The sequence below is a fragment of the Sodiomyces alcalophilus genome (genome assembly GCF_042370955.1).
Source record: "Sodiomyces alcalophilus JCM 7366 unplaced genomic scaffold ACRALscaffold_6, whole genome shotgun sequence".
Taxonomy (NCBI): Eukaryota; Fungi; Ascomycota; class Sordariomycetes; order Glomerellales; family Plectosphaerellaceae; genus Sodiomyces; species Sodiomyces alcalophilus.
In genome coordinates, this window is record NW_027263537.1 from 2,948,058 (window position 1) to 2,961,307 (window position 13,250).

Consider the following 13,250-nt stretch of genomic DNA (forward strand, 5'->3'; position numbering starts at 1 on the left):
TCGATTATTTTTATTATCTTTAAGTATCTTAGAATACCCGATATCCTTTACCTGTCCGAGGGCTAAAAAGAGGGTGGAAGAGTAGTAGAAAAGGGTGGTGGAAAAGAGTGGTGGAAAAGGGTGGTGGAAAAGGGTGGTGGAAAAGGGTAGTAGAAAAGGGTAGTGGAAAAGGGTAGTGGAAAAGGGTAGTGGAAAAGGGTGGTGGAAAAGGGTAGTGTAAAAGGGTAGTGGAAAAGGGTAGTGGAAAAGGGTAGTAAAAAAGTGGGCGGAAAGAAATTTCTTATAAGGCCACGTAATTAGTCACGTAATTAGTTACGTAATTAGTTATATAATTAGTTATATAATTAGTTATATAATTAGTTATATAATTAGTTATATAACTAGTTACGTAACTAAAAGCTAATAATATATATATATTAATATAATATAATATAGTATATAAGAAGTCACGTAATAAGTTACGTGACTAATTACGTAGCTAATTACGTGGCCTTATAAGAAAAATTTTTCCGCCCTCTTTTCCACTACTCTTTTCCACCCTTTTCTACTACCCTTTTCTACTACCCTTTTCCACTACCCTTTTCCACCACCCTTTTCCACTACCCTTTTCTACTACTCTTCTACCCTCTTTTTAGCCCTCGGATAGGTAAAGGATATCGGGTATTCTAAGATACTTAAAGATAATAAAAATAATCGAAAAATAGCAGTGATTTTATAGTACAGAGTATTCGAGATAAATCATAGTGAATAGCGGCAGTCTTAACACCATAAAAATTTTATCGTGATCCGGGGTACGTTATACGTACCGGTACGCGATATCTATAGCTAAGATAGTGGCGTATACAGACTACTACGCGGGCTCGCGTAACCTTCCAAAATAGGATAGAGAGGGCTATAAATACCAGACAGGGCGGCTATAAATAGTGGTACTCCACGGATATCGCCCACGGATATCGCCTTATTATTGTTATTATTATTGTTATTCTAAGGCAAGGAATATAAGTAGTAGAAGCGTAATTGCGTTATTAATTAAAGTTAATTAACGATGATCTTAATGGCTTAATGAGTTAAATTAGCGATCGTAACTTTATATATAGTCTAAGATATAAAATTTAATTAGCTAGAAAAGTGGACCTACACGAACTATAGTCGGAATATCTAAGTAGTATAGTCGGAATATCCTGCCTCTATTATTATTATTATTCTCTTACTCCGCTATGCTATTTATCCTAGAAGCCCTGTTTAAGCTATACGGTCCTTCTTAGTTAGTTATAGGGGGTAAAAACCTTCTCGGGTAAAAAACCCCTATACTCTCCTTATTAGGGTCGATGCCGTGTCGGGGCCACGGTGGCCCGGTAGTGACTTAATACGTATCTGGATCTTACCTTTAGTCTAGTGGTTAATAGGAAGGTAGTAGGATAGGGGGTTTCGGGTTAGCCTAGGGGGCGGCGCCTTATATAGGGGGCCGAAAAAGGTCCGCGGCGGCTCCGCACTCCCGGATTCCTCCTTATATCGGGGTGGCCGGCTTTAATTACGCCTTCCCTTAAGCGGGGGTTTTAGCAGGAGTACCTGCCTTTATTATATATGTCTACTATATTTAGTAGACTTTTATAGCTATAGCTAGGTTAATTAAAAATTTTAAAGGCCTCCGCCCTGCTATTGAATTTTTATCTTATAACCCTTAATTTATATTTTTATATGTTTTCCGTTATACCGCCCCTCTACTCCTGCCTCTATTACCGGCTCTATGCTATAGTTACTAACGATAAGCGTTTAGTCCCGGTTCTAGATAGGGTCTTTTTTTGTCGCGGTTTATTTATAAGTAATAGCGTGGATAGGAGGTCGGTAGCTTTAGGGCGGGCTAATAAAATAGGTTATAGTTAATTAAAAGAAGTAATCGAGAATAATTAATAACCTTATTCCGTTAATATAAGTGGAGGGGGTGCTATAGAGGGCGAGTATCGGGTCCGCGTTCGGTATTAACTGCTTCTTAAGATACCGCCTAAAAAGAATTCTAAGAGAAAGAAAAATACTTATTATTATAAGCCGGGTGCTATTCGAGTCTTACCGTGGGTATTCCGATAGATTGCCGATTAGCCTACGAACCACTATCTTTAGGACTAAGTATAACCGGCGTATCCGTTAACCCCTTATTTTTATCTGGTCCCTACTCGGGTACCGTTATTATTAGCTTAGGCATAACGAGTGTCTCCTACCCGGTATCCGCTTTACTAGCTCCCCCCGGGGGGACGCTTATTTCTTAAGTCCTTCTCGGTAGTATCTTCGGCCTAACTACCTTAAAGGTATAGAAGTTAAAGAATTATAACGAAAAGAAAGTCCGTGGACTTTAGTTAAGGGAAAGATATTATAGAAAAGGCTTAATAACGTAGTATCGCAGAGTAATTATAGTATATTCGTTAACTAAGCGCTAACTTTAAACCAAGACTTTAACTTAAGGGATTAAACTAATCCCCTAACGCACGTATAGAGATAGGTTCGGATCGGTGGTCTATACACGGCCATCGGTCTAACTATATGCCGATAGGTCTGTGCTTATGTTGTTATGATAAGGCAGTCGACTATTTTATCCGATCTCTGCTAGCTATAGAAACCTATACCTTAGAGGTAACTCTATTAAAGTATTTACTAACACGTCCTTTACGAATAAATTAATTAATCGTAAAAGTAGCTAAGCCTTTATAATACGCTTATTTAGAAATATAATAATCTAGTATACTAATAAATCAATAACGGTTATAATATTAATAATAGAGGCAGAGTTGCTTTTACTTATATAAGGTGCGAAGAAAAGGATATTTATAAACAGACTATTAGATACGATAAGTATAGTATTTAACGATCTGTAATTAAAGATATAGTACGATAATAATTAAAGATACGTTTTATAATAGCTAAGATCGTAACGTTTAAGACACGCTTATAGTATGTGGATATATATAATAGGTAGTTATAAGAAGCGTAGTAGATTAAAAGGATTAAAGTTAGCTACGTAATAAGCGCTAATATAATCGTAGATAGATTAACACAGGTCTTATCTAGGGAAAGGTTTATAAGCTTTAGAAAATATTATTATTATTATTATTCTCTTACTCCGCTATCCTAACTAGTCTAGGAGCCCGGCTTAGGCTATACGGTCTTTCTTAGATAGTTATAGGGGGGAAAAACCCGTTTAGGTAGAAAAACCCCTATACTCTCCTTATTAGGATCGGTGCCGCGTTAGGGCCTCGACGGCCCCGGTGGTGGCTCGATACGTATCTGGATTATACCTTTAGTCTAGTGGCTAATATAAAGGTAGTAGGCTAGGGGTTTTAAGTTAGCCTAGGACGCGGCACCCTATACAGGGGGCCGAAAGAGGTCCACGGCGGCTCCGCGCTCTAGGAATCCTCCCTATATCGGGGTAGCCGGTTTATTTATACCTTCCTTTTAGGCGGGGGATTTAGCAGGGGCTCCTGCCTTTATTATATATGCCTACCGAATTCGGCAGCCTCCTATAGTTATAGTTAGGTTAATAGAAAATTTTAAGGGCCTCCGCCCTTCTTCTTATTTTCCCTCCTTTAACCCTCCTATCGCGATATCATAGGTTTCCTATTAAGCCGCCTACCCCCCTACTCCCACCTCTATTCCTAGCTCCGTGCCGTAATTACTAATAAAGCGTTTAATAGGCCGTGGATAGGCCGGGTCTTTATTTTCCGTTTTCTTATAATAGCGTTAATTTATAAGTGGCAGCGCGGTAACGCGGGTAGGGAGTTAGCGGCTTTAGGGCGGGCTAATAGGATACGCTATAGTTAGTTAAAGTAATAGTTAAAATAATTTATAGCCCGGAGTCTTTAATATAAGTTCGAGGGGGTGCCGTAAGGGGGCGTATTAGATCTAAGCTCGGTGTTAATAGCTTCCTAGATACCGCTTAAAAAGAAGTAGTCTAAGAAAAAGGGTAATTCCCGCTATTATAAGGCTAGAGCCGCGCGAGTGCTATTATAGGTTTTCCTAGAGGTGCCTTTAGGGTGCCGGAGTAATACCGCTAGGTGGCCGTCTCTGACTTTAAATAGATGCCTTAGATATACTAAGCGCCTCGGGGGCGAAAAGCCCGAAGATATAGAAGTATATACTAATACTACTAGAAAGGGACTAGTATACTATTAGTATACTAATAGTCGGCGGACTTATAAGGATATAAGTCGGTCTTATAGTAGTATCTTAGTAGTACTAGGGCGGTAATAGCGGGTTCTAATATTTAGAGTAGGTTCTAGCTATAGCTTTAAAGTATTAGTAGTATATCCTCGAATATTATTAAGAGTATATAGCGGCTATTAGTAAAGGCGGTAACGGAGTGGTTATAAGTTAAGGCCCTAGGGGTGCCGAAGCTATACCGCGCTAACTTAGAATAGGCTCAGGGTCGGTTTATAGCGGCGGTAATATCCTTTAAGCGCGCCGCTAGGTATACTCGCCCTGCTAGCCGCCGCCGTAGTAGCGATACTATACTAGCTAGCCTAAAGCGCCGATTAAATCGGTTAGAGGGTATAATCGCTATCCTATTAGAGGTAGCCGTATATATCCCTATAGTCCCTTTATAATAGAGTAAAGCTAATATAACAGGATAGGGTCGCGAGTATAACGCTAATAGCGATAATACTACTAAGAGTAAGAGTAAAGAGGAGGGTACTAGAAATAGGGCTAAGTAGAGAGTAGAGGCCGCTATAGTATATCCTTTCGGTGCCGCCAGGGCCCCGGTATATAGGGCCCTTAAGTAAATACGAAAGTCTAGGTTAAGTGCTATCTTTATTTCGTGTTCTCCGTACTAGGCCGGTCCCGCTACGGGGTCTCTAATATATAGTTTCTTATAATTTCTAGAGCGAGATAGAAGTTATTTAAACGGCTAAGGTATAGGAACTATTTCGTAATTACTTTTACCTTTTTAGGGTGGTTTAAGGCGTTAAAGAGGTCTCCCCTAATTAAGATCGGCCTTTTTACGGAGCTATAAAAGTCCCTTCGCGATTCTAAAATAATATTACGGTATTATAGGATAATATATTTAGCTATCTCCGCCCCCCTATCGCCGTAGGGGCACCGGGCCGTAACGAAGCCGGGGACCCTCGGTTTAAAGAGGAAGGCTCTAAGGCCTAGTTTCTCGGAGCGGATCTAGGTAAGGACGGAGCTTTACGGCTTTAGGAGGCCTTTATATCTCTAGAGGTCTCTCTTATATAGGTTTCGATCTAGTACCGCTACGGTATAGGTTAGGTTCCGCGTAGACCCTAAATCTCGTTACCTTTTCTTCTACTCCTCTTAAAGGGCGGCGTCCGGGTTAGAATTATTTACTTAGTTTTAGGCGGTAAAGGACTAAGCGGGCTAGGCGAGTACTTACTAGGTAATATAGCTACGCCTTAATGCTACTAATACTCTTATAGCGGCTTAGGCGCCGGCCAGGACAAGTCCCTTAGTTCCGGTATTTTAGTAGTTAAGAGCTCTCTTAGCTATAAGGCGGGTAAGATATAGGTTAAGGGGGGGGATAAACGTCTCTTTTTCTAGGATCTGGATCGGCGTGGCCCTATAGGCTCCCGTAATAGTCCTAAGGCACTTATTCTAGGCCGAGCTTAAAGCTATAATAAGGCGCGGCGGGGTCCGTTAGTAATTTTATAAAAGGTAGGGGTATAGTAAAAGATAGCTAGGCGGATTATAGTAGTATAAAGGCGTTAGGTGTCGGCGAAGCTATAGCCCTAGGCTACCGCGGTAAGCCGGGTTAGGGCGTAGTTCTATATCGCTAGTTTACTCTAGATCTCCTTCCTATATCATAAAAAGTTTAGTTTCTAGTCTAGCTATACTCTAAGGAACCTAGCCTCCGCTAAGGGCGGTACCGGAATAGTGCCAAGGTAAAGGGGTAACGGGGACGGGGAGTAGGATTTTATAAAGGGTATAAAGATATATTTTAAGGGCTTAAATTAAAGGCCGCTCGCCTAGGACTAAGCTTCGTATACCCACTAGGCGGAGGCGAGTCAGTACCGCGTTTAGGCCTTTATACGGCTAAAGGCGATAATATTCGTGTTATCGGTAAAGCCGATAATAATAGTTCTTATAGCGTATTCGAGTTCTTTATATAGAGTAGAAATATATAAGATAAAGAGGATTAAGGAGACCAGAGACCTTTACGGTATACTAGTATATAGGGGCTACGGGGTTACCGTCTAGCTATTAAAAAGGAGGTAGACTATCCGGTCTTAGAGGAAGCTATTAGTTAGCTAAACGGCCTAGTCTAGGAATCCCTTACGTTTAAGGGACTCGAGAAGTCTAGCGTAGGGGACGGTATTAAAGGCCCCGCGTATATCTAGTAGAGTATCGCGGGGGTACCGCCTAGGGCCTAGGCGGCCCTAACGGCCTTTATTACACACTAGATAGTTATCTTTATACTACGCCTAGGTTTATTCCCTATCTAGCTATTAGGGAGTAGCTAGTATTCCTCCGCTACGGCCACGAAGCGGTCCGCTATAATACCTTTAAGTAACTTTCTAATCGTGTTAAGGAGGGAGATTAGTCTTTAGCCTCTAGCTATCTTATAGTCGCCCTATAAGCGGCCTTCCTTTCGGATAATTATAACGGTAACGGTATAATAGTAGCGCGGGAAGTAACTTAGGGCTAAGCAGGCTAAGAGGATTATAGCTAGGATCTAGTATAAGACCGGGCCGTAGGCCTTTAGGAGGCCTATAAGGAAGCTATCTAGGCCAGGGGCGGCCTATAGTTTAGTCCGGCGGAGGCGGCCTTAGATATCCGCCGCGGTAATAGTCTAGTCTATATCCTACCTAAAGGGGTATACCTAACCTAGGGGCCTAGGGTCCGAGTCTCCGGGGGGGGGGGGGGGGGGGGAAACTTAGCGTATAGGATATCTACCTTCTCGCTATAGGATATCGTAGGATCGCCCTAGTCGCGGCGTAGCGGGGGCATAGTAGGGGGCCTAGGCGGTTAGTATCCCTTAGTTCGGGCCTATCTTTAAAGCCTTTAGAGGAGCCCGTTATTCGCTTAGGTTAAGTAAAGGAGATAGCGCTAATACTACCTTTTTGCTACCGCTATAGCTTTATCGCGGCAGAGCTCGGCTTACCTATATTCTTCCTACCTATTCCGTGATTTCCTTACTATATATCGCCTATATATTTTACGCGCCTCTTAGGTTAGGGACGTTAGCTTATCGGTCCACCACGGGCAAGGTAGGCGGCTAGGGGGGCCGGGTCGGCGTCGCGGGGCTATCTAATTAGTAACGATAGTAAGGTTATATATTAACTAGTTAAGGGCCCTATTAATATTAAAGGGCGTTATTAGGGGGCCTAGTTATAAGAGGATCCCGGGGGCTACCTAGTAAGTAAAGGAGGGTATAAATTCCTTTTATACCTAGTAAGGGCGGTCGGGGGGCTATAGCGGGGCCGTGTTAGTAAAGCGGTCTATACTAAGGTTAATAGTCGCGGTTTAGGAGAGGTGGTCTAATCCGATAACCTCGCTATCTATACCGTTATAGCCGTAGCAGAGCCCCTAGGACGCCTAGATAAGGTTAATAGTGCTTAGCCGCTAGCCTAGCCTATACTAGGTAGTTATCCCGGGGGGGGGGAACTAGGTCAAGGTTTTAGCGGGTGGTTAGCTTAAGAAGGGTACTAGACTCAGGATAGAATCTAGGGTAGCTAGCCTAAAGGGGATAGTAGAGCTTAAAGTCTTTAAGGAGGATATAGCAGCCCCGGGGCGGGGCCTTTATAAGATCTATAGTTAGAGGGGTATACCATAGGGTAAAGGCGGATTAATAGGTCTCGGAGTAGATTAACTAGATTATAATAGCTTAGACGCCTACGCTAAAGGTAATCGTATAGGAGTCCCGGTAAGCTTATTATATCTACGTACTATAGGGGTATCGTTTATAGATATAAAGCAGGGCTCTACTACCTCCCTAGATTAGGAGGTATAGAGCCCTATTTAGGGCTTTAGGTCCTTTTATAAAGGGGTTAAGCCCTGGCTCTTAGATAGCTATTATATCGTACTTAGTACGGGCCTATAGCGGAAGCTCCGCTTAGGCCTATTTAGCCCCTATATTCTATATTAGGACACGGGGTTTTATTATTTAAAAGGGAGGGGGGTTCGAGGTTAATCCAGCTAGTACGGCCTCCTAGGTATCTTATATCGGAGTCGGGTCGGTCCTACGGGGGATAAGGAAGGGCTCTAGGGGTCTAGAGGCCGGGGGGTATTCGCGGGGTCTCTTTAGCGGGCGGCCAGGGCCGCGGCGGATAGGGGCGGCCTACGACGGGGTAGGGGAGGGGGAAGGTAAGGGATAACGGGGGCAGGATCGCTAATACGCCGCCTTAGTCTACCTTAAGATATCGAATTCTCTTACCCGGTATTTATATACTTCCCGGGCTCTCGCGGCTTCTTATTTTCTAACTTAATAGGCGTCGTTAAAGGCTTCGTGGTTCCTATTATAAGCGGCGTACCTCCGGGTAGCTTTTAGGGCCGACGCTAGGCAGTTCTTAAAGCTATCCTAATAATAGCGGCACCGCTTCTCTGCCTCTAGGCACTAGGCGGCCCTATACCCGAACTATAGGTAGGTATAGCACCATAAAAGGTTTATATCCGGGTTATAAGGCTTATATAGGAAGCTACCACCTTTAAAAAGGAGACTATTCTATATAAGGCTTTCCGCGCTTTCCGGTATAGTAGTCTTAATAAGTAGTATCGCTACCTTACCGGTACCGTGTCGGGGGAGCCGGGTCCTTACTTAGTGTATTTTTATATCGGGATTAAAGGTGTATAGGGATTATAGGAGCTTATTTTTGGTTAGTAGGCCTAGGATTAAGCGGGGGATAGTTTTTACTAGGACTAGGTAGGTTCGGGTAGCTATCTTAGCTCCGGCGCTAAAGCCCTATTCGACCTAGTAGTTAGCGAAGGTGGACTATTATTACGCCCCTTTAGTAAAGGTTAGGTATATATCGCCGCTAAGTAACCTTTAAGCCGCCACGGCGTTATCACGGCTAGCGGCCGTGTTTATAGCTTAGATAATCTCTTTAGGTATACGGGCTAGGAGTGCCTAGTCTAGCTAGTCTCTGTGTTTAATAATTAGTTTTTTATAGTATCGAGCTAGAATTACCTTAGGGGGGGCTAGGTCCTATAAGGGTGCTATAATAGGTAGCGATACGGCTATTACGGCCTAAGTTAGCTTTATTCCTTTTCGGAGTTCTTTCCTAATTATACTCTAAATAGTAGCGTGGTATTATATAATCGGGGCTATTATAATGCTCTGGCTATTAAGGTAGCGTAGCTTAATAAGCTCCTTTACTAGCTTTATAACCTAATTAATCGTGTTCCTATAAGCTCGTAGACTTCGGATTAACGTCTCGACTTATTAGATTTTTATTCTAGGGGCCCACGGAGCCCCTATATCGGCCTTGGTTCGGTTACTTACGGTATTACCCTGGTTTAGGCGGTAAGAGTCGAGTAGTGGTCGCTATTAGTAGGGGCGGTTTATAGAATTTTTAGGTAATAAGCCGGTCGCTACCACCCCTTCTATTACGTCTACCCCCGCGTCCGTACTACGGCTTCTACTCGGTGCTATCACGGCGTAGAGGAGGGAGTTAGGTTCCTTTTCTAGTTGGTTTTATCGTTTTTACTTGAGTTGCGCGTTGGGTGGCTCGAATCCCATCCGTTATTGAGCGTATTTATGTAAAGATGGCTTTAGAAAATAGGTAAGGGTAATAGATATACAGGGACGTCTTTATATAAATAAGTTAAAGGAGACCTTATAAGAATATTTAGAGCAGTAAGAAAAGAAATATAATAGAAGCTACGTGGACGTTAAAAAAGAGGATATACCGATAAAAGAAGGCTATAAATAACTTTAACTAAGTAGCTGCTAAATAGCTATTTAGCTAGGGGGGTATATTATATAGGCTAACCCGAAGCAGGTTTAGAATAAGTTATTCTAGGCCCGAAAATAGGAGTAGGCCTACCGTAGGAATAAGGGCCGGATTTAGCACTTTAATCAGAGATTTATATAGAGTAAATTAAATTAATAAATCGATCGCCTATTTTTAAGTTATACGCTATTTATAATAATTTATTTATTTATTTATTATTCTTACTCCGTTATCCTTATCCTACCTAGGTAGCTAGGAGCCAGAATTCTGGCTATAAGGTCCTTCTCTAATGCCTATAGGGGGGAAAACCGTAGTATAAGGCTTAGGGAACTAGTATAAGACTTAGATAAGAACCCCTATACTCTCCTCTTTTAGGATTAGTACCTTATACGGGTACTATAGCGGCCCCGATACTAACTCGTTACTAGTATGAAACTCGTGGGCTTCTATACTAGGAAGCCTATAACGTTTTGCCTATAGCGGCTTTAAAGCCGACTATATACTTAATTAATAGCGCGCGCGTGATAATCTCTATTTATTTTTTTACGCCTTCTGTATACCCTAGGGCTAACCCCTATAGGCCCACTTTCGGGCGACTTATATATATACGCTTCCTAGGCTTTAAAGCTCCTAAGCTTCCCTTACTCTTTTTATAGCTATAGGTAAAGCTAACACAGGCTATATACCTACGCAGAACGTTTACGTAATAGCGTAAGAGGCTGCCTCTGTATCGTGGAAGAGACGCCGCGTATTTTACTTACGCGCTTAGGGACAGCGCGATACCGTCTTCTTATTTCCACGGTAGGGCGACTAACTCCCCTATAGTACCTATTATCGACTAGCGAAGCCGGGCGGAAGGTGGGTCTAACGGGCCCCCTATTTAACCCTTATCGTATATACTAAGGTAGATAAGGACCTCCTAGAATAGGATCCGAGTAGCGTAAAAAAGGAAAAGGGGTTCCTTTTTTATATACGCCTCTAGCCAGATTCGAACCGACCCGGTTACTCGACTATATACCAGGTATACCACTACTATACTATAAAGGCTTTATAATAATTTAATTATTACGATACTACTAATAATACTAATAATATATTTAATTAATCGTTATAATAATACTAATAATACGTTTAATTAATTATTATAGTAATGCCGATAATATATTTAATTAGTTATCGCGACGATACCAATAATATATTTAATTAATTATCGTGCCGCTATTAATAATATATTTAATTTATTATAGCGATAATACTATACCCATAATAAACTTAATTTAATTATAACTATAATACAGATAATACACTTAATTAATTATAGGAATACTACTAATAATATACTTAATTTAATTATAGAGATAACACCGACGATATACTTAAATTAATTATAGAAACGATACCGATAATACGCTTAATTAAGTAGACCTGTCTCTGTATATCTAGGTATAAACAGAAGCAGTGGCGGCTAGCGTTAGGCGTTATTAGTAGAGGCCCATTATTCCGACTGTACCACTTAGTTATTCCGACTATAGTTTATATATACGTTGTATAACGCACCTAGATAGACTCTTCGGAATACTAATATAATAACGTACGGTCGTAAACCACACCAACGTCTATTAATAAGTTGATTAATTTGATCGCGCGGATTAATTACGTTGTATTAATGGACAAGCTTATCCGTTCGAAGCTAATAGCAGTAGTAATAGTAGCGCCTCTTCCTTTCCTCGTCCACGCCGCCCACGCCTATACCCACGCCCACGCCCACGGCTATCTTATTCCTGTAATAAGATAACGAACTCGCCGCCTCCTATTCCGTAGATTAACGACGTAGATTAATGACGTAGATTAACGATGTAGATTAACGACGTAGATTAACGATGTAGATTAACGATATAGATTAACGACGTAGATTAACGACGTAGATTAATAACGTAGATTAGCGACGTAGATTAACGACGTACTCAGTAGATTAAAGATATTAATTAACGACGTACTTAGTAGATTAAAGATATTAATCGATAAGGTAATAGGAAGATTGGGTCTGATTAGAACTACATTCGGAATAACCAAGTGGTACAGTCGGAATAACGGGCCTCTATTAGTATTGCCCCAGTCGGAATAAACGAATGGCCCGGTCGGAATAACCTCACCCTTAAATTAACAGATCTACTGCTAATTTTGTGTACGCTGTTTATGCAACACACTATGCATCGACTCTAGATAAATGACCCCGTCATCGTAGCCCCTCCGCATTAATAGGGGAGAATAAGAATAACTGGCATAGCAGAGAAAATCATCTTGCAAGTATACCTAACATGAAACAGAAAGACCAAGTCCAATACAAATGAGGCAAGTGACCAAATTCAGGAGACATTGCCACGACGGCGGCGGGAACGATTTGGGCCATCTGGCCGCTGAGACAGTACTTCTCGCAACAATGGATCGTTCTTATTTTTATCTACGTGATGAACCCGGACATGCCTATGAATCAGTGCCTGAGTTAGTTCTAATATCATCTGAAAAACCTGCGCGCCCAACATCTCGATGGCATTTTGAATTGGGCCGACAAAGCATTTGTACGTACCTCTGGAGATTATCGGGACGAGGATATTTGTGATCTCTGTCCGGACAAAAAGGACAGACGTATCCGGGAGATTCGTGAACTAGGCCGTGCCTAATCATCTCGTTTTTTCTCTTAAAGCCTTTACCCCCTTCACTTCTTGGACAACCAGGAACGGAACAGTAATGTGGTCTAAGGGAGGAATGTACATTGGCGTGAGAGTTTAGTAAATACTGAGTCTGGAACGGCGGGGCAGTACAGCCCGCGACCTTGCAGATATAGCCTCCAGACGGGGTGCCGTTTGGGCTGTCGACATCTATGTGATCAGTCGCCACGATGGCTGGAGGCGGCATCGATGCGTGGTCGCGGCTTGGTGTCTGGGTAATGATACCGCCTTGATCGCCGGGCAGCTTGGAACGTTTGTTGCGCTGAACGCGGTAGCGCGCTGCAATAACAGACTGTGGTGACAGGAGGTTACAATGGACATACTCGTCTGGTGACCCCGGGGGAGGCGAGTGACTACTAATGAAGACGGATGTCGTAGATAAAGCTGGAAAATTAAGGGGCGGGAAATGCGGGAAGCCGGAAGAATGTGTGGCTCCGCCTGTCATGCCATTATCCTGGGGCTGTGACAGCGCAATATCTCTAAAGTGCTGCCGAATGGATGGTAGGGGCCCGTGTCGATTACAATCACGCCTAGGTGAGTCCATTTGCAATGGTGGCAACCCCTCGGAAGTCGGGCCTGTCTGTGAGACTGGGGATGTCGTGCCCTCATGACGGGGAAGAGCTCTTGA

At 42.5% G+C, this 13,250-nt stretch overlaps 1 protein-coding gene across 1 annotated transcript; it reads right to left on the minus strand.

Annotated features, from left to right (window-relative positions):
* Positions 1–12,259: 12,259 nt before the first annotated feature.
* Positions 12,260–12,809, minus strand: ACRALDRAFT_1031915 (uncharacterized protein; the record flags this gene model as incomplete). Its single annotated transcript, XM_071014913.1, has 2 exons — positions 12,260–12,377; positions 12,481–12,809. The coding sequence occupies 2 exons, from the start codon at positions 12,807–12,809 to the stop codon at positions 12,260–12,262; spliced, it is 447 nt and encodes a 148-aa protein (XP_070873729.1).
* Positions 12,810–13,250: the final 441 nt, after the last annotated feature.